This window comes from Danio aesculapii, chromosome 14 (assembly GCF_903798145.1).
Source record: "Danio aesculapii chromosome 14, fDanAes4.1, whole genome shotgun sequence".
NCBI classification, from domain to species: Eukaryota; Metazoa; Chordata; class Actinopteri; order Cypriniformes; family Danionidae; genus Danio; species Danio aesculapii.
The window spans coordinates 39,810,718-39,834,191 of record NC_079448.1 but is presented as its reverse complement, the minus strand read 5'-3'; the positions used below and the strand labels follow the sequence as shown (position 1 = coordinate 39,834,191).

General features: G+C 33.8%; 1 protein-coding gene across 4 annotated transcripts in view; it reads right to left on the bottom strand.

Annotated features, from left to right (window-relative positions):
• pcdh1b (protocadherin 1b) overlaps positions 1 to 23,474 on the bottom strand; it is a 285,146-nt gene that overhangs the window by 91,509 nt on the left and 170,163 nt on the right. For all 4 annotated transcript variants that reach the window (XM_056471900.1, XM_056471899.1, XM_056471902.1 and 1 more), the window contains one exon: positions 11,633 to 11,852. In XM_056471900.1, the coding sequence (XP_056327875.1) occupies positions 11,633 to 11,852 (220 nt within the window). The remainder of the gene's footprint in view (positions 1 to 11,632; positions 11,853 to 23,474) is intronic.

The window sequence follows — 23,474 nt, the reverse complement described above, 5'->3', positions numbered from 1 at the left end:
CTCATAAACAGCGCTGTTAGCAGAAGTGATGATATGCTGTTTCAGGAGTAAAGACGAACTCATCAGAGACGACGTGTACTTCAGCAAAGATAACCTGCTTCATGTCTTTTACAGCAACTGGATATTTTTTAGACACTTTTGCTAAGTCATCCCCCCCTAGATATACTTAGCTTCTGTCTCTTTTCAGAACAACGGAGAGAAAGAATAAAGGCAGGATGAGAGTAAAAGTGAGAAGAGGCTTCGTCTAGTTAGTTAGTAGGGTTTGTGGAGGAGAGAAAAAACAGGTACAGTCTGTTCTGACACCTATTGGCTCTTATGCAAAAGCGTGCCATTGGAAACATCAAGTTGGCTCTTTTTTTATTCTCCATCTTTCTTTTTCGAGTATAATAAAAAGAGATTTTCTGAGATGGATCATGCAAATTCGGGAAATATCACATCTTGTTTGACAGGAATATTTGCTCAGTGCAACATGGTTTCATCTGACAATATTCTTCAAATGAATTATGCAAAGGTGAACTGTATTTCCTGAACAAGTAGTGCTACAAATCAGAATGAAATGCATGAATGAATGAATAATTATTAATTAAGCTAACTAACTAACTAACTAACTAACTAACTAACTAACTAACTAACTAACTAACTAACTAACTAACTAACTAACTAACTAACTGACTGACTGACTAAATAAATAAATTAATAAAATGTTTACAATCATTGTGTATTTATTTATTTAATATAATTATTATTTTAAAGAATGGAATGAATGAATGAATAATTAATTAAGCTTACTAACTAACTAACTAACTAACTAACTAACTAACTAACTAACTAACTAACTAACTAACTAACTAACTAACTAACTAACTAACTAACTAACTAACTAACTAACTGTCTGTCTGTCTACCTACCTACCCCTACCTATCTACCTACCTACCTATCTACCTACCTACCTACCTACCTACCTACCTACCTACCTACCTACCTATCTATCTATCTATCTATCTATCTATCTATCTATCTATCTATCTATCTATCTATCTATCTATCTATCTATCTATCTATCTATCTATCTATCTATCTATCTATCTATCTATCTACCTACCTACCTACCTACCTACCTACCTACCTACCTACCTACCTACCTACCTACCTACCTACCTACCTACCTACCTATCTATCTAACCAAATAAATAATTAAATAAATGTTTACATTTATTCATTTCTTTATTTCTTTATTTATTTATTTATTTATCAGAATGGATTGAATGAATGAATTATTAATAGTTAATCAAGCTAACTAACTAATTAACTAACTAACTAAATAAATAAATAAATGTTTACGATCATTGTGCATGTATGATTTATTTATTTATTTATTTATCAGAATGGAATGAATGAATGAATGAATGAATGAATGAATGAACGAACAAATTAATTTTTAATAATTAAGCTAACTAACTAACTAAATAACTAAACAAATAAATAAATAAATAAATAAATGTTTACGATCATTGTGTATGTATAATTTATTTATTTATTAGAATGGAATGAATGAATTATTAATGATTAATTAAGCTAACTAACTTAGTAAATAAATTATTAAATAAATAAATGATACATAAATGTTTATACGATCATTGTGTATATATTTATTTTTTATTATTTATTTATTTATTTTATTTTTTTATTTATCAGAATAGAATGAATAAATAATTAATTATTAATTAAGCTAACTAACTAACTAACTAACTAACTAACTAACTAACTAACTAACTAACTAACTAACTAACTAACTAACTAACTAACTAACTAAATAAATAAATAAATAAATACAATCATTGTGTATTTATTTATTTATCAAATTGGAATGAATGAATGAATTAATTAATAATTAATATTTAATTAAGCTAACTGTTAACCCTCTTGTCTCATCTGTTTCTCAACTTTGCCTAATCAGCCACTTCCAGCTGATTGCTTGCTCCTGATTGGTCTACAGTGTTTTAAAAGCCATGAAACAACTTCTTTGGTGGCCATATTGTTTTGGTCTACTGTGTTGTGTTTTTTGAAACGTTTATATGTTGTATGGTGCAGAGTTTTTTAATGTGTTAAAGTTGTGACCACTGAGATTTGTGAGTACTGTTTGTTTTGTGTTTGCTTTGTTTATGGTACTTAAAATTAATAAATTTTTGTTTGTTATTTTGGCCTTGTCAGCTCCCGAATTCAAACCCCAATAAATCTTTGATTTCATTTTCTTTGTCTAGTTTTCCATGTTATGGACACTATATCCAGACACTAGAAACTAACTAAATATTATTGATTTAATAAAGAAAGAAATAATATATACATGTTTATGATCATTGTGCATGTATGATTTATTTATTCATTGATCCATCCAAACATCCATTCATTTATTAATTCATTTATTTATTTAATTATTTATTCATTTGTTTATTTATCTTTTTGTCTATATATGTATATTTTTTGGCTCTTTTCTAGTTAAATCAACTTAGGGATGTCTTGTTTATAGCTGTCTTTGTACATTAAAGAAATTGAAGAAAATATTTCAACTTGGGGGAAGTTTTTACACACATCATCATTAAATTATTTATGCTCACACTGTTGTGAAGTGACACACTGAAGCTAATTAAATTTGATGTGTGCAGCTTTTTTCATTGCTAAAATACTTTTTTAATGTGCAGAGGCAACCATAAGTAAGCCATTCGTGGGCTGATTTCCCCGAAGAGAATAAACACTGCAGTTAAATGCCATTTTTATAAAAATTGCTCTTTGTCTGAGGAGTCTGAATATAGAGTCCTACTGCTGTGTTTAAAGTCACACATTCTCAAAAATAAAATGCAATTTTGAGATATAGAGTCAGGATGTGAAATATGTGTTTTAATTTCTGCTTCACAATATATAAAAATCAGCTATTTTTCTTAAGAAACTTATGTTAGGGTGACTATTATATACTTATTATTATTTATCACAAATCGCATTTAAAATACTTAGATTCCTTATTATAAATAGGGCTACCTCAACATTTTGCCTTTACATGAATTAGTTATTATAATAATAAATATAATAATTTGCAATTAATATAATATTTCAGAAAATTCCAGTTGTTTATTATCTATCATTCATTCATTCATTCATTCTTTCATTCATTTTCTTTTCGGCTTAGTCCCTTTATTAATCCAGGGTTGCCACAGCAGAATGAACCGCTTAACGAGCACATGTTTTATGCAGCGGATGCCCTTCCAGCTGCAACACATCACTGAGAAACATCCATACACACTCATTTACACTCATACACTACGGAAAATTTAGCCTTTTTAATTCTCCTGCACCGCATGTCTTTGGACTGTGGGGGAAACCGGAGCACCCGGAGGAAACCCACGCAAACACGGGGAGAACATGCAAACTTCACACAGAAACGCCAACTGACCCAGCCGAGGCTCGAACCAGCGACCGTCTTGCTGTGAGGCCACAGCACTACCTACTGCGCCACCACATCGGCCATTATTAAATATTATTATATTTATTATTAATACTATTATTATTATTATTATTATTATTATTATTATTATTATTATTATTATTATTATTATTATTATATCATAAAAAACAAAAATATAAATAAATAAAATATGTATATTATGCATTTTTTAAATAATATATTAAAGATTTTTTTTTACAAATGAACATTTTAGTTAAAACCGATGTAGATACATTTTTATTCTTATTCTTCTTCTTCTTCTTCTTATTATTATTATTATTATTATTATTAGTAGTAGTAGTAGTAGTAGTATTTTTATTTAAATATATCAAATAAATACAAATAAATGCAGCCTTTATGAACTTCTTCATGAACACTTCTTTATAAACAGATAAAAAAAGCTTACAGAATATGAATGATAGTGCCATTATGCCAACAATCACATTAGTGTATCTAAAGCTTTTCATTCAAAGCAGAACTAATAGTAATATTAGCATTAGTGTGTGTATGTATGTATGTATGCATGTATGTATATATATATGCGAATTTTGCGCTCAAGTCTGCATCGATGCATCCTTGATGTCAAGAACGCATCCAAGAGTCCTACGTTTTGGAACTGAACTTTGGCAGGTGATGATGACGTTACACAAAAACACGAGGATGCAAGATTACGTTAAAAAGGCATATTGAGAAACAGCCTAGATCTGTTTGTTTGAGTGACAAAATGGAGTGATTCTGAAACACAAACTACAAAAAACAATGCAAGTGTTTGAAACTTGTTTGCAATTATTTTCACAGGTCTGTCTGGTGCCACTAGTCGAGCATAAATAACACACTTCTCCTTTAAGGAAGCAGAAGGCGGCAGCTTTATTCCATGCACCATAAATATCTAAGACACATTAGTCCTTGTCTAACACGTTGCCTCATTTCTTAAGTTTTGACAACGTTCTTAAAAAAGGGCCATGAAATCACAGGTTGCGAGGCGTACTCATCACAGCGCATTTATGCACACTCAGTAGCCCTGTCACCTTCACTAGCGTTCCACATCCGCACTTCACACATTCCATCCATGCATTATCCATAGTGGCTATATGAAGCTGAGCTCATTTGAAGAGCACTACTGTATTTATAGACCTACACTGCTGCGTTGCACAGCTGCTAAAGTCATTTCGAGCGCTGGGACTATTTATTTTAAGATCTCCGCTCTTTTATTAGCTCCATTGTGATGTGAGAGAGTACAGTAAAACTCTCCCCTCAGGGGCTAAGATGTCGACCCCAGGAAGCTGGCAGAAATCCATGAAGACAAACCACCGCCATCAGGGTCAACAGACGCAAGTGGAGACTGTCTATTATGATAACATATGCAAACACACGCACACCCATGTACTGTACAAAGGTCTGGGATTAGTACTATATATATTAATACATTTATTAGGCTCAGCAAGGATGCAATTACAATAAAAACTGTACAATTTTGAAATGTTATTACAATTTAAACCACAGTTGTGTTATTGAATGTTGTTTAAATGTTAATTCATTCCTGTGATTTACACCATGTTCTAACCAACTGTGACGTGACACAACAAAAACATTTAAATACTACCCTGTAAAATCGAACAGTGAAAATCACTACATGAACTAAGTGTTTTGTGATGGGACGCTGACAATGGAGGTGCAAATCCAAATTCAGGATTTATTATGAGAATAATCAGGCAAGCAATGGTCAACACAGGAACAAACGCATGTATATGGGCAATCCAGAGTTGTGGTCAAATAACAGGTGAACGGTTAGTACAGGCGGCAAGCAATGAACAAAGTGAGGGTCAAACATGGCAAGGCAAGGCAAAAGAAATGTGTCGTAATGTCAAAATATAGTTAAACAAGACTTAGCAAGGTGTGTGCGTGTGCGCTGCATTTAACATCCTGCAACATAATGATTCTCCGGCTGTGTGTGTGAGCATGTAATCAAAGTGAAACAGGAACTGGTGTGTATAAAGTGCATGATGGAGTTTGTAGTTCATGTACAGGCAGATTTGTAGTCAGTTAGTGATCTGTGTATTTACCAGCAATATGCAAGGATTAGATTTCTGGTGATTGTGACAATAAGTTAGCTTTAATAAAAGTTAATTTGAAAAAAAAAAAATAATAACTGTCCACAAACAGTTTGAGTTACCTTATCAGGTTTTACAGTGTATATACAGTGTATAGTCAAGATATCAACAACTTCCCATTGAAAAGGTAAGTGTTATAATCTAATTAATATATGTTAAACCAATCTAACAGTATTAAAATACCTTGGCTGAGTGGTGAAGTTGTTGGCTTTTCACGTTCATTTACAAACAGTTTGCTAGTTATTTTATTTTCAAGATCGGAGGTAAACTACAGTATCTGCTGCTGTTCAAACTCACATTAGTAGAATTTAACAGTAAATAAAGCATATAATCTGGACCTGATGTGATGAATTTGTTGCAGTTTTTAAAATAGAAAATTAGGACAAAAACTAGTCTTAACAAGATAAAGATTGCCGCCGCACTGTGTCACATGTAGTTAGGACGCGGTATTACACTTACATTTCCAGCGTTCAGACTTCCCTGCCATCTGATCTTTCAGAAATCACTGTAATATGATGATCTTTATCTCAAGAAACACTAAAAAAAATATTTAAAGATGATTCCTTGGATTTACTAAATTCATTTGAGTTTCAAATTCAAGTGGTTGTAAACAATTTATTTGGGCTGAATTTAAACAAACAAATTAAGTTGAACATTGATCAATTTATTTTGTTTATTTAAATTCAACACACAAATTGTCACAAAAGACATCTTTTATTTTAGTGAATGATTATTAAATTATTTAACAGTAATTTTTAACAGAATTTTGACAGTAAATGTATTTACTTGAATCATCAAGGGTACATTAAATAGTTCAAAAGTGTTTTTTTAATATATAAAATAGACTTTTATAGTGTAAAAGAAAAAAGAAAATGAATATAGCATACGCTGTAAAAAAAATTCTGGGTTCCACACAATAATTTTATGTTGTACCAACACAAATTGATTAAGTTATTAATTTTTACAAATTTTAGTGGATTGAACATGAAACAATTAAGTTGTTAAGAATTGTAATCAACTTATTTTTTGAGCGTATGCTGTTATTTTAAACTTTCTTGTCAACAAAGAATCCTAAAAAAGTCAAGTCTTACAGTGTCCACAAAACTAAGGTGCTGTAAATAAAACTGTTTTCAAGACTGATAATCACAAGCATCCTCATTAATGAGTTTCAATAACAATTGATCACAAAAGAGCAAACATCCTATTATGATGACTTACAGTATAAGGATCTCGTGACACTGAATACTGGAGTAAATTATAAATGGAATCAAAAAAGATTTGCAAATCAAAAACAATAATTTAAACTGGAAAAAATATTTCACAATATTGTGCCTTTAATGCATTTTTAATCCAATAAATACAGACTTTTAAGTGTGAGAAGACTTACAGTATCAACACACCCCATACACACACACAAAAACGATCCCAAACCTTTTTGACCCATAGTGCATGTATATCCTAAGGAAATAATGTATGCACACATCCTGAGGAAATACCGGTGGGCTAAATCGGATAAATATCCCTCCTAACCCCCATCGCACATGACCTAATTTTTGCATGCAGGGCAGCACATACAGTACTTTTTCTCAGCATGTGTGTGTGTGCGCGTGTGTGTATGCGGCTGGTGGCACCTGCCATGGGCTTCTGTGTGCAGCTGTGTGTGTACAGATGCCATAAGTGAGACCTGTCTGGATGACCCTCCCTGCAGACACACACACATACACACACAGTCCTGGAGCAGCGGTAAAAGCACTGATGTGGGAAGACAGCCATGACATTTAGGCCTCAGTCCACCTCACTTTCTTAGTCATACTTTTCTTCTTCTTTTTTTTTCCCCACAAAAGAGTGTCCTTCTTTGAGCTGATACTATTTAGCTTTTTATTTTTATTCTTTGGTTATTAGCAGTATGCTTTTTCCTTGTCGTTCTCCTTAACAACATTTACCAGGATTGTATTTTTAAAGACAACGTGTGCCATACCGGTGTTTTAAACAAATAAATGCTTGTACTGTATCTCAGGTTAAATCTTTACGGGCTATTCACGTATCACATCCAAATATTGATAATGCCACGTGTGCTTCTTCCTTTACTGATTTAAATGCGTTTGTGAGCATGCGATCCTCTGCCGTTTGTCACTGCTATGGCCACCATAAGCTGTTCCTACACATTTTCAAAATAGTTCAGCTTTTGCCACTGTGTGGATTAATACTGAATGCGTGTCATTGTTATTACGTGGGGTTACAGTTAAAATAATGTTATGAAAAGAGTATATGCTGGTGTTTAGTTGCATTTCTTTAATGCATTCCTGCATTGAGCACACATATACTCTGTACTCTGGCTACTTCATAACCGGGGTGGGCATTTCTCTCCAGCTCGCACTGAACCCAGTTGACCAATCACAACAGACTGGGTCAGACCAATCAGCGCAGAATAATATCACGCAAGAGAAGGGTTTGAGAACAAATGAATCGCTGAACAAGTCCTATGGGAGTCGTGTTTTTTGACCTTGCATACATATCAGCCTGTTGTTGGAGACCCCCAAACCAAAATATGACATTTTATAATGCAAAATAGGGGCTTTTTAAGCTTTTTCATTCTCACTAACATATTAATTGTATATTTGTACAGTTCTCAGCATAATTGAGTACAGCCCATTTTGAACATGAATATTTTTTATCAATTTCTCAGTGAATATAGGCAATGCATTTTGGTGCATTTAAACAAAACAGATATATATATATATACACACATACATACACATATACACACACACACATATATACTGTAAATATAACAATACTATTCTAGTCGCCAAACATTTTTAGAAATTATATTCAAGCAAAATATATATTTTTTTAAATTACAACCTGCAAAATTTCAACTAAAATTTTCAATTGTTTTGCTTCTCTTCATTTTTCCTCTTTTTAAATTAGAATTTAATATTTTCTATAACATATAAATTTGAGTGTACTAGTTTTTTTGACCATTATCGTAAGTTATTTTGTTAGATAAGATCCAGATTTGCTTTCGTTACTAATATAATTTATATGCACAAATAAAATATTGCATAGCTTCCTATTAAAATATGAATTTAAAAGAGAGATTTGTGAGGGGTATGCTGAGCACTGTATGTATATACATATGTATGTATTATGTTATATTCAATATTTTCAGTATATAATTGTTAGCATTGTATGCTTTATGTATTAGTTTTAAAATTAGTTTTTACTGTCACTACTTTGATTAATTTAGTTATTGCATTCTAGCTAAGTGGAATTTTTTTTTCAAAAACCTCTAAAATGCAATTCCTTTATTTATTTATTAATGTACTTGCAAAATTGAGGATACATTGAAACTTTTTTCAAGAGCAGTTTACTGAACTTAACTTTTAATAAACCCTGAATATTTTTGAGAGTGTGCGTTTTGTGTCCACGCATACACTCGTGTCCGCACATACACACTGATGAATTCCGCGGTAATTGAAATTCTAAATGTTTCCAATGCCAGGCTGCCTTTTGGCTATGACTTCCACCCTCTCAGAAGCTGTTGCTGAGGATTCTTGGCCCGTTCGGGAGCACCTCCGCCTGGGCTGCTCCCTACAGCTACAGCGGAGGAGGATTACATGAGGTCTTCTCGCTGTGCATGCGCTAATATGAATGGGTCATTGCAATATCTTGCCAGGAATTAATGCACTTTTTTAACATGTAAATGAGTGTTGATAAAGCCCACAGAGTTTGAACGAACAACATATTCAAATCAAATTTAATTTGCTTAAATTCTGACATTCAGGTCACATAAAATGTTCAGTGTTTTAAGAATTCAGATTGGCCTTACTTAGCTTTTTTTGCTTTGGTTTAAAGTAAAGTGTGTGTGTGTGTGTGTGTGTGTGGTAGAGGGTATAGAAGTAAATCACTAAATTCCGTTCACTAACAGCTGTTGCTTCAAAGCAAGACACTGCAGGTGATTAGGGTACAAACAAAAATGCTAATAATTATTATCATACTTTGCCATATGGTTGATTGTATTAAGAATTGAAAACATTTTTAATAATAAATAATGCAATTTGTCTAAAATATTACGGTAAATTGCCAAATGAGGCAGTATTCAATCAAATATGCACTAATTTGCATACATTTCAACCACAAAAATAATTGGATAAAGTCTGACTCGATATTCTTGTTTTCTTTTATAACAAATTAGAGTAAAAAAGCTCTATAGAAAGCAAATTGGGAAGCTCTTTTATGGAGGTGTGAACCTACACTGGTTTCACAGTTCGGTTCAGTTACGACTATCATGCCATCAATTTGGTTCAATTCGATATCTCAGTGCATTAATGATGGTTTCCAAACACAATTTTATATTTTACTTCACAGCACAAGAATTCTTGTATTAAAATGTATAATTTTAAAATACATTTTATATGTATTTGTAATACAATCTTGTCCTTTTTAACACAAGCAGTCATATACAGTTAGTCTGAAGTCAGAATTATTAGGCCCCCTTTGATTTTTTCCTTTTTAAAATATTTCCCAAATGAAGTTTAACAGAGCAAGGAAATTTTCACAGTATGTCTGATAATATTCTTTCTTCTGGAGAAAGTCTTATTTGTTTTATTTTGGCTAGAATAAAAGCAGTTTTAAATTTTTTTTTTAAACATTTTATGGTCAAAATTAAGTATTAAGTGAAAAATATCTAATTAAATATTATTTATTGTCATCATGGCAAAGATAAAATAAATCAGTTATAAGAAATGAGTTATTAAAACTATTAAGTTTAGAAATGTGTTGAAAAAATATTCTCTCCGTAAAACAGAAATTGGGGAAAAAAATAAACAGGGGGGCTAATAATTCTGAGTTCAACTGTATATGAACTGTGCTTTAATTTTACCTGTTAAAGACAACACTCTTTTTGAATGGATCAACCAAAACTCAAGTATATGCACTGAACAACATGAGCATTTAAAGCAAAGTAACAAACATAAATATTTCTTTTTGAGCGTTGTCAAGCAAGTTGTTAAACGGCTATGATTGGTCACTTGCTCAACAGAAAGGGCAGTGATTTGCTCAACGCCCTGGCGCTGTTCACCGATAAGTGACACTGTAAAAAGGGACGCGGCGATCACAGCTGATCCATGATAGGCACAGAGGAGAAAACTCACTCAGCAGACACTCTCGTGTCTGAATCCACAAGTATCGTTATAACAGCTGAGAGAGAAGAGGAAACGTCATGCCAGTAGGTCAAAGAGGTCACAGTGAGAGAGAGAGAGAGAGAGAGAGACTGAGAGAGAGAAATGGAGTTTACTTTAATTTTCTCCATAGCAGTGAAATAGGGGCTTCTGCTGTAACTTCAGTGTCAGTGAATGACAGTCCAGCAAACATGCAGTGAATTGTGCATAGTTTCTGCATTTTAATTACTCGCGCTTGCCTCCCTTGCCATAGTATTCTACCATGACATAGTGCATATGAGATAAATGACGTCAGTACCTAATAACCGGGTAGGATCTATTACTAAACTGATACCGAACTGAGAAGAAACAATTAATTTTGACACCCCTACTCTTTTATTATGCCATTCTGCAGTTCAGAATATACTGCCAGAAACAAAATACTTTCTCATAATTTTGTGCAGAATAAAATATTGTAAATAATATGTAAAAACCTTAATAATAAATATGAATATCACTCTATAATTGTAAGCACAGCTGAAGTGGAGATTTATGGCTGAGCAGGAGAAAAGAAAACACTATTTGAGAAAATGGTCTGCATTGTAATTGAGATATTCATACTTAAATTGCTTAAGTTTAATAAAAGTACCACTTAAAAGTATATATTGAATATTTTCCACCCAGTAAGTCTAAAAAAATTCCTTATGAAAGGCCAAAACTCTCCAAACTGACAGGTGCATGAAAACAGTGTGTTTGCCTGTAGTGTTTCGCCTTTAAAGAACTCAAGCTTTGAGATGCAGAAGATGCAAAAGAAAGGAGATGGAGTGAAAGTAAAAGGTGGGGGACACGCCACCTCTTCTTACCGTTCTCGGGGTGTTCCATCTCTCCGATGCTGCCGTCCGGGGTGGTGCGCTCGTAGTGGTCTTCAGGAAGGGCGAGGGGGCCGATGCGGGGCCCTGAGGAACTCTTACTGCTGGGCGTCTCTGACTCTTCCAGACCGCTGTCATAGTAGCTGTGCTGAGAGGGATCCTGAAGATCCTGCGCCTGATTGGCTGTGGAGAAAGTCACTCGGCGATGCGGGAGCTGTGTGATTGGACAGAGAGAGAGGTCAAAGGTCAGTGGATGAGTGATGTCATCAAAAAGTCACAGAGAGCACATTTTAAAATACTAATATACAGTATATACCGCCATTTAAAAAAAAAAAAAAAAAAAAAAAAAAAAAGGGTTTTTTTGTTTAACCCTTTTGTGGTGTTGGGGATGTTTTCATCCACTCTGGGGGTGATTTTTGAGTGTTAATTTGGCCACAGCTTTCTCTGTGTTTCAGCAAATGTAATGGTTTTTGGTGACAAATCATATTTTGATTAACAACAAATGCACTTTTATACTTTTACACTTTATACTTCTGTTATATCTGTGGCTGTTTTTGACTTTATAATTACATTATAATTATTTATAATTGCATATATATATATATATATATATATATATATATATATATATATATATATATATATATGTGTGTATGTATGTATGTATTCTCTCTGTTAAACAGAAATTGGGGACAAAAATAAACAGGGGGGCTAATAATTCTGACTTCAACTGTATGTATATATATATATATATATATATATATATATATATATATATATGTATATATATATATATATATATATATATATATATATATATATATATACATACATACATACATACATACACTGGCGATCAAAATTAGAGAACAATTTATAAATAATTGAACAATTCTGAAATAATTTTATCTTCATAGCTCAACAGTTAAAGGAGTTTTTGTCCCGTCTATACCATGCTACCAGAACACCTTTTCCACAAAATAACTAAGGCATTTCAACAAAAAACATTATTTTGCAGAAAACACACTGATCAAAATTAGAGAACACTTTCAGATACCTCCCAGTTATTTTTGTTAATCTGGCACCTAGTGGTAATTTCCTCGATTATCTATCAATCCCTATTTACCTGGCAGCCTAACTTCCAGTTTCACTGACTCTGCAAGATGGTGGGCCGTTCTAAAGTGACTGAAAGTCTCCGGCAGCAGGTTGTCCAGATGAAAGCCAAAGGGATGACCCTATCAGCCATAGCAAGACAAGCTGGTTGTTCCAAATCTGTGATTTCAAGAATATTGAATCTTTACAACATCACAAGCTCATTCAAGTCCCCCAAGAAGGCTGGTCGTCCACGGAAGACAAATACAAAAGAGGACAGGATACTGCGGAGGATCTCAATGGCCAATCGTTTCCACACTGCAGCTGGAATTGCTCACCTGTTCAGCGCTGAACAGGGTAAAGATCTGTCTCGTCATACAGTGTCTCGACGTTTCAGAGAATTTGGACTGAAAGCCCACTCGGCAGTGACCAAACCTCTCATTAGCAGGATCAATCAAAAGGCTAGACTAAGCTTTGCTGAGGAGCATGTTGTGTGGACAGAGGAGAACTGGTCCAAAGTTCACTTCAGTGATGAAAGCAAGTTTAATTTATTTGGGTCCGATGGGAAACATTGTCCGATGGTGAAAAACTGGAGAAGACTGAACCCAAAGTGTGTAAAGAAGTCAGTAAAAAGTGGAGGAGGAAGTGTCATGGTTTGGGGTATGTTTTCTGCAGCAGGAGTTGGGCCTCTTATACAGCTACATGGCAGAGTGAACGCAAATGTTTATCAGAACCTTCTTCAACAACATATGGTTCCTTCCCTGCGTTCATCACCCAATCAGCCCGCAGTATTCATGCAGGACAACGCTCCATGTCACACAGCAAAATGGATAAAGCAATTCCTTGAAACTAAAACATTGAAATAATGACATGGCCTGCCCAGAGTGCTGAACGCAACCCAATAGAGAACCTCTGGAAAATCCTTGGCGACAAAGTTATGGCCAAGAAACCCACTACAGTCACCGAACTGTGGAGGAGACTGGAAGAAGAGTGGACCAAAATCACACCAGAGCAGTGTGAGGGACTAGTGCTGTTCTGTGGCTATCCTGTGGCCGCAGATGTGCTGAAGTCATTCAGAGCAGAGGTCTGTACACTTCCTACTAATTGCTGACTGTTGTCACCTTCATAAAAATTTGCTTTTATCTTTTTCCATGCTACAGTCATTGTTGTTCTCTAATTTTGATCAGTGTGTTTTCTGCAAAATAATGTTTTTTGTTGAAATGCCTTATTTTTTTGTGGAAAAGGTGTTCTGGTAGCATGGTATAGACGGGACAAAAACTCCTTTAACTGTTGAGCTATGAAGATAAAATTATTTCAGAATTGTTCAATTATTTATAAATTGTTCTCTAATTTTGATCGCCAGTGTACATACATATACATATATATATAGGGGGTAGTCAATTTAAACCCAAAATGACAGTTAAGAAACAAAACAATAATGTAAATAAATAATAAAATAAAAAAAATTTGTATGTTTCAAATAAACAATGTTATATTTCTTGCTATGAAAACAGGATAAAAAATTAGACAAAAAACACTTCAATAACAGTAACACTGATTTAATAAGCATAACTTTTAGACCTAACTTTTGATCGCTGATATATATCATGCATACCCACAATAATAAAACATTTCTTAATGTATAAACAAGTATTTCCCTCTCATTAGCACTCAGCAGGCAGATGCTGCTTCCCATCCAAAACCACATCCACTAATCTAAAAGGCAATGTTGATCTACGCAATAATCGCAACTCGTGTTCCATCTTTATGAAGATCCACAGCCGTTAGCAATTACGCATTATTTCCCTTACGTCTATATAAGTATGCATCCCATCACGAGAGCAAATCCCTCAGCACACGCTCGTTGTACATCCCAGAGCAACACACACACGCACACACCCAAGGCTCAGTGAGGAGTGTATTAAGCAAGTGTTAGCTAAATCCAGTGTGACTGCAGAAGCCAGGTTTGATAAGGATGATAGAAGCCACAGCTCTCCCGCAGGAGAAGCCCACACTTCACACCCCACCCTTCCCTCCGACCAGAGAATAGGGCATTTCGTCAAGATGGAATGAGACAGCTCGCAAATTGGCATTTGGAGCTAGACGGAGACCACTGTCAGCCACCCGGCTCTCCGAGACACATCCACCCTCCTCATACCAATCACGAAACCACAAACCTTCAGAGAGAGAGAGAGAGAGTAAAAACAAGAAGAAGAACTCTACTCATCCTCTCGCTGTTATCAATAATACAGAGATGTTCCTCTACCGCATCTCTCTTTTTATTTTTTGACTTTCAATCTCTCTTTCTTGCGCCACGCTGTGGAGTTTGCCACAGGGAGACACGGCTTCTTGGTTTCTCCCTCCCTTTCCACTTCTCAGCCTCCTCTTCACCTCCACACGCGGGTTGAGAGCTAAGCGGCGATGTTTGTTTTGTTTATTCTTTTACAAGGTAAACACGTTCTTGTGTAACACTCCTCATGCTGCTAGAAAGTGTTCTGAAGTGAAAATCTGACTGAAATATATGCAGAGAAATAATGGGTTGTGCTTTGATACTTGTTTAGAATGAAAGTATTTTGAGGTTTAGCATCAGTATGGTAGTCTCAAGGTTTTCTGTTACAGGATTTCTGCAGCTATCATCAAGTCAAATTTAAGACTTTTCAACCCTTTTCAGACCACTATGAATGAAATTTTAGACTTATACAGGGCTAAACACTAATGATTATATCTCATAGCCTGGTTTGCCACAACAACAAATGTTATTATTTCTTAGTGACATACTTTAATGTGTCAAAATAAAACAAATTGTACTTCTATACACTTTTTTCACCATAATTTTTCTTTTTTTTTTTAATTGACAAGCTTTACATTGTTAAAAATATATTTTCTATGGATGCAATTACAAAAATAATCAAAAATATATATTTGTTGGAATTTGATCCAAATTTATTGACTATACCTTCTATTCAACCCAATGCCTTTCTGTTATAAAACCTTAAGTGTCATGCCTATTTATAAATACTATGTCTACCCCTTATTTCTGTAAATAGTTTTTTGTTAAATGGAAGATAATGTAAAGGGATATATTGCTCTGTTATTATCATGAGGAACTGTGTAATTGTTCTTTTGTTTTCTTTCCCTGATTTTATTAGAATGGGTTGTTGGTGATTGGATGGATGTAGGCCTGATTGGGTCGCTTTACTTGGACAGAGGAAAATTAAGACCTGTTTAAAATGATTTAAGACCTACAACACAATACTTCAGTGAATTTAAGACTTTTTAAGGCTTTAAATTTTGGTTTTGTCTTTGGTTTTGTCTTGCTGTTAGCTATAGTGAGCTTCGAGACAATCACAAAATTCACATTTAGTAGCTATAAGTATTCAAAACGTGCAGTTTCTCACTACTTCTAGTATGGATACATTTTCTTTATGAAATCACTGCACTGTAAATACCTGTTAGTTATTTTACTTAGAAAAAAAAGAAGAGTATTGATAAATTGGGTTTTTAAAAGAGAAGATAAGGAAAATATTTGGCATTTTTGGAGGATGAATATAAAAAAATAATGATAAAAAAAGACGAGTAAACCAGTTGACTTTACTTAAAGTGAGTAAGGTCAACAACTTAATTTTTTATAATTTTCACTTTTTACTTAAAGGGAAAGTTCACCCAAAAAAAGAAAAAATTATCCTCTTTTAGTCATCCTTTATTTGTTTTAAACCTGTTTAGTTTTCATTCTTCTTTTAAGCACAACAACAACAAAAACAACAACAACAACAAAAAAAATATATATATTTTGAAAAATTTTGGAAACCTGTAACCATTGACTTCCATAGTATTTTATTTTATTTTTTCTACAACTGAAGTCTAAGGTTAAAGGTATTTAGCTTTCTACAAAATATATTCTTTGGAGATTAACAAAAGAAAGAACCCTCAAGTTGTTCCAAACATTTGTGAGTTTCTTTCTTTTGTTGATCATCAAAGAACATATTATGGTGAGTAAATATTGAGTAGATTTAAATTGATGGGGGAACTGCCGCTTTAATCAATTTAAGGATTTAAACAGTTAAGGATTTAAGGAGTAAACCGGTTTACTAATTTGTAGGTCAACTAATTGCTTTTTACAGTGTGTGTAGAGTTGCTGAAGTTTGCCCTGCGCGCTTGCGGTGTTTGAAGAAACTTCTTTGGTGCGTCAAGCTTGTCAATGCTATTATTCAATAAGGTAATGATTCGCACTCATTAAGTAATTTAAATAAAATTACAGTGTGTGCTCTTCCTCATTAGGTCATCTGACCAATTAAATGGCTCTTTAGTATCTCAGTGTCTTTAGTAAGTATCCCACCCCCTTATAAAACACTGATAAAATCAATCAATCATAGGGTGCACCTAAATACCTGGATATAAAAACGAAAAAAAAAAAAAAAATAGCTGTAACATGGTGATATGAACTCCTCTCTGCTTATTAGTCATAACAATGAGTGGTGAAAAAAAAACCAATAGCAGGATGCTGAAACGTGCTGTGCTCATGTACATTCTCCTACGGCAAGCCCCAAGGACAAAATGCATTGCACACATACATATATACACTGTCAGCAAACTAGAACTAGATCTGTTACAATTGCAATTTTCTATATGGTGAATAGTACATTGTACACTTCATAGGAGGTAAACATCAATGTAAATTTGCTTTCCATTTGGGTTTACTTAAGTCTGGTTTCACGTTAATGTTACACAAACTTCGACAAACTGAAAGAATGATTTTGTGGAAAATAGCTGGGATTCCCTTTTTGCAGAGGCTTTGACTCAAAGGTAAAAAATGTGGTAAATAATCTCTACTTTTCGACTTTTGTTCTTTTTTTAATCACAAGATGACAATGTATCATCATGAGCCAGAGGTATTAATTTTATTATGCCTGTATATATTGTTTTTGACTCAAAATGCCACTGAGCTGACTTTTATGAATCACCAACGATCACAGTTTTACCTAAAAATATTCTTCAGTTTTCTTCTAAAGCATAAAAATGGTCACTCAAACCTTGGATGGCCTGAAGCTGAGTACATTATCTGCACATTTTCATGTTCTATCTGCTTAATCTAACACTATCTTCCAGTGACAGTGAACGAACTCTGGAGTAACACAAAGCCTGGCCAGGTGACCCTGCCATCCAGTGTGTAAGCTTAACTCTTTGTTGACAAATCTAATTAACATCGCTCAGAGGACAGATATTGGCTGGACCGCTGTCTATGAATGTGATGTTTTTACGCTTGCTGAAAAAAAAAGACAATTGTTCGGTGGGGGGCATTACTCTGGGTCTGCTTTCCTGTAATTGCAATTTTCTAAAGTGCTGTAATTTCTATACGTTTGTAATTGCTGTACAGAGTTCAGAATAGTTTTGAGCTGCAGCAGCTTCTCCAAAGTGATTTAATGAATCTTGAAAATTAAACAAACAGAAAGATTTTTTAAAACACACTTGACTGACAATCCGAATGGCTTCGTTTTGTGTCTATAAATATATCAATAAAGAATAATAATAATAATAATAATAATAATAATAATAATAATAATAATAATAATAATAATAATAATAATAATAATAATAATAATAATAATAATAATAATAATAATAATTTACAATGCTCAACAAAAAATAAGTACACCCCATTCTGAAAATGTATTTATTTATTTATATATTTATTTGTTTGTTTGTTTGTTTGTTTATTTATTTTTTAGTGAGTATACGTAATATATTTTAGTAGGGTTGGGAAATGTCCACAAGCCGGGATTCGAACTCAGGACGCCCTGACGTGCTACTGCACCATATGTCAGCATGCTAACCACTAGGCTATTGCGCTGACTTTAACACATTTCTAAACATAATAGTTTTAATAACTCATTTCTGATAACTGATTTATTTTATCTGTGCCATGATGACAGTAAATAATTAATAAATAATAAGATATTTTTCAAGGCACTTCTATACAGCTTAAAGTAATATTTAAAGGCTTAACTAGGTTAATTAGGTTAACTAGGCAGGTTAGGGTAATTAGGCTATTTATTGTATAATGATGGCTTGTTCTGTAGACAGTCCAAAAAATATATAGCTTGAAGCGACTAATAATTTTGACCTTAAACACTGCTTTTATTGTAGCAGAAATAAAACAAATAAGACTTTTTCCAGAAGAAAAAATATTATCAGAAATACTGTACTGTGAAAATTTTCTTGCTCTGTTAAACATCATTTGGGAAAAAGAAAGAAAAAAAATAATAAAAGAAAAAATAATAAAATCAAAGGAGGTTTAATAATTCTGATTTCAACTGTATGTATGTGTATATATATATATATATATATATATATATATATATATATATATATATATATATATATATATATATATATATATATATATATATATATATATATATATATATATATATATATATTTATTTTATTTTATTTTATTTTATTTTTTGTAGTATATATTGTATGCTGCAACACACCATATTGTATTTCAGCATGGACGAATGGAAATTTCCACCGCACAAACAAGTAAAAATATTAAATAAATCTTCCGTTAAGTCCATTAATGAGGCCGCATCACCTTTATTACATCTGCCATGCAGTTGTAAATTTAATGAATGGAAAAGGGAGAACTGCTGATAATTAGCCGGTGCTTAAGTGCACCTGATGTAACGATAGATGGGTGTTAGAGGAGCTTTTCCACCATCTCCATTCACACAAAGGCTCAAGGGAGGATTCAAAACCTTCAGCTGCTGCGTGCAACACTTTGGCCTGACTTTTTTAGCACTCCCAACACATGGCTCATCTCCTGTGCTCCAGATAAAATAAAGATAAGCAGCACAGTGCACGTTTGTGTAAAGCACAACACTTCTGTTCAGAGAGGCCAGTTTTTGCTGAGGGATTCATTTTAGGCCTCTTGCCATATCTACCATTCCTTTGCGCTGATAAACAGAAGTGTGTAAAGTTTCTCTCTCTCACACACACATATATACACACAGCTCCATTGTCCTCTCTGTTCAATAAGAGAGGAGGTGAATAATACCAGATGAGCAGCTCTGAGCTTATTGGATCTGTGCATCTGTGTATCATTGTATTCTGTTTCTCATTAGCTCTCTCTCTCTCTCTTTCTCTTTCTATGAGGATGATAAGACGGTGCAGGACTACTCTGTGAATATATATACTTCATATTCTTGCACAAACACATTCGTACAGTGGTAGTTTTATATCACAGCCACATGGAGAAAGATGTCACATTTGTTTTCTAATAGCTGCACGGTTTGCTAAAGTATGATTGCTTTATATGTAATCTTAGATGCATAGATAATAGGCTACCGATAAATTAATATACAAGCAAATTGTCTAAAATAACTTCACAGAACATGGCTTTTCACATATTTGATATTCATATTTTGACCAATTTAATATTAATTTAGTTTTATATTTAATATTATAGCACCTGTTGCATGTATACTTATTTTAAGCATCTATGGGCTTGATATGTAGACTTGGCTCATAAATCGATGAAGATTATTATAGGAATTATTTTCCATACAAACTATTTTGGATCGTTAGGAATTGTTTTTGTTTACCACAAAACAATCTGGCAACACAAATGGATGCCCTTTCCATCTGATAACTTGGTCCTGCAATTGATTTTTGGACACACATAGAAGACCACAAATACATCACTAACAACCAGTTGTTCAGACTCTGGTTCTGTACAAAGTTCACGCCATTTTTATTTATTTTTTTTGTAAATAAGACCACAAAACCATTCATAAGGCTCAATGTTTGGAAACTGTGGTTTATACATTATCTGAAAGCTGAAATAAATAAGCTTTGGATTGATGTATGGTTTGTTAGGACACTATTTGATACAACTTTTAGTTAAGCTTGACTCTGAAGGTCCAAACAATCTAATGATTGAGAAAGTTGCCTTTAAATTTGTAAAATACTCATCTAAAATAATGTTTTAATTTCACAAAATGTTTTTAAATCATTGTACAGTGTGTACAGAACATGGCTAGCTCATGAAATTTGATGGTTGATATCACATTAACTAACTGTCAGGCATTTATATGTTTAGTATTCGCTATTTTTACCTACAGAAGTGTTGGCATGTCCACTTATTATAAGTGTATATTGGCTTCGTATTTTGGCTCATAAATCAATCAAGTTTATTATAGGAATTGTTCTCTATACAAAGCATTTGGATTTATTTTGGATTGTAAGGAATTGTTTTTGTTTACCATCTTTTTCTTTCAACCAAGATCTGGCAACACAAATGAGTGCCCTTTCCATCTGATAACTTGCTCTTGCAGTTGATTTTTGTACACACATAGAAGACCACAAATACATCACCAACAATAGTTGTTCAGTCTCTGGTTCTGTACAAAGTTCAAGCCATTTTTTTGTAAATAAGACTTTGGAAGACAAAACCAGTCATAAAAGTCAATGTTTGGGAACTGCGGGGTTTATACATCATCTGAAAACAATCATCTGAAATAAATGAGCTTTTCATCGTTGTAACACCATTTGATGCAACCATTAGTTAAATTTGAGCCTGAGGGTCCAAAAAATGTGATGATTAACAAAATTGCATTTACAGTTGTGAAAATACTAACCTAAAATTAAGTTTTAAAATTTACAAAATGTCTTTATAGAACTTAATGTTCTATTGAGGTTTTGGATCAAAGTATCATTTAGGCTTGTATAATTTATTCTTGGCTATTCCCACCAATGCAACATAAGACTTTTGTTGTCCAGGGTCACACAAACCAGGGTGGTTTTCACAATCACAAAATTGCTTAATATCCCATCACACATAATAATTTCTGCCTCCAAAAGCACTCTCGGATCCTAATATTGAACAATAAAATTGTAGTAATATACGTTCATAGTGTGCTGTAATTATATTAAAGAAATCTTGATCGCAATGTTTATATACAGTCAAAAAAAAACGACGATTACTGTTTGCTTAAACTACTTATCTAAAATGAGCTGCAACAACACAATTCTTGACAATGTTTTGGGACAACGTCATTGTTTTATGTTTGATCAACTTAAATTTAGTTAAATTTACTTAAACTTAGTTTCTTCATGTTGTCTCATATTGATTGTGTGGAACCCAGCATGTACTTAAAATTCAACAATCAGACAATGATCCATACAATGGGGGAAACAAGTATTCAACACATCACCATTTTTCTCAAAAAACATATTTCTAAAAGTGCTGTTGACTTGAAAGGTTCACCAGATGTTGGTAACATCCAAAGAAATCCATATATGCAAAGGAAACAATATTAATTAGTTTACAAATTGAGTTATGTGTAGTAAAATAAAATGACGCAGGAAAAAAGTATTGAACACATAAAGAAAGGGAGGTGTAGAAAGGCAGTGAAAGCCCGGACAGTAGCTGACATCTCTCAGTAGTTATTCAGCAACCCTCTGCCCCTCCTCATTGTAAATTAATATCAGCTGCTTCAGTCCAACTTCTACATTACAAAGACGCTGAAGATGAAACAAGAGTGGACATTTCAGTAAGACAATGATTCAAAAAACAGCCAAGGAAAGTCTCAAATGGTTTAAGGGAAAGAAAATTAAGCGGATCGAATGGCCCAGCCAATCACCTGACTTGAATCCAATAGAAAATACAAAATAAAGATCAGTTTGGATAGACATAACACACAGAACCATCAAGTCTGTGAAAAACTCACACTTGAGCAAGTCATGTGACTTCATTCTCCATATGAGAGGCATCTTTAGGCTGCCATCACCAAAACAGCCTTTTTTGTAAGGTAATTATATTAAATACAGTAGTTCAGTACTTTCTCCTCGTGTTATTTCATTGTTATTACACATAATTTTTCCTTTGTTTTTTTTGTATTGTTTGGGTTTTTACCAAAATCTGGTTCAATTCCATGTCAACAGTTTTAATGTTTTTCCTTAGAAAAAAAAAAATGACGTGTTGAATACTTTTCCCCCACTGTATTTTATAAATAGGTAAAATACTATTGTCTAAAATGCAGAAATTGTATTGGACACCATCATTTTGTGATGTGATATGATTAAACATAAGCAGCTTTTGAGATATGTAGAGATATGCATACTGTAGATGATACAATAGATCCACTGCTATGATAATCCAATATTCATTCCCAACCCGAAGTGGGTGAAAAAAGCAGAGACTGGAACAGAATGCAGAGAAGGTTTGAAGTGTGCTCTGTACTTTCTGTAAAAGCTGCTTTTGTTCCCCCTCTTGGTGTACTTCTACTATTGTAGCCCCCAGCTAAGACAGCACTCGCTCCCAAACAAAAGCAGCTCCCACCACTAACCTCTCCCTCTCTCTTTCTCGAGCTGTCGGTCTCGCTCTGTTCCAAGCTAGAGGGCAGGTGCCAGGCTTGAGTTATGTAAGGAATGACAGCTATGCCCGAGGACGGGATTGGTTAGCTGGGAGAACGCACCTGTGGGACTCGAGTACCTGCCTCAATCCTCAGACTGCAGAAAAGCTTTGATTCCTGTTAACAGCACCGGAGAGATGTGTGGAGAAAGACAAGAGTGCACAGAGACAAAAAGTGGGAGTGATTCGGGTGACTGTGAGGGATGGAGATGCGGAGCTGAATAGGAGTGAGATGAACGGATAAGGTGAAGAATAAAGTACGGAGAAAGAGTGATTCATCTGATGGAGTGGGAGTGACATGTTGAGTCAATGTCAAATCCAAAGCAGTTG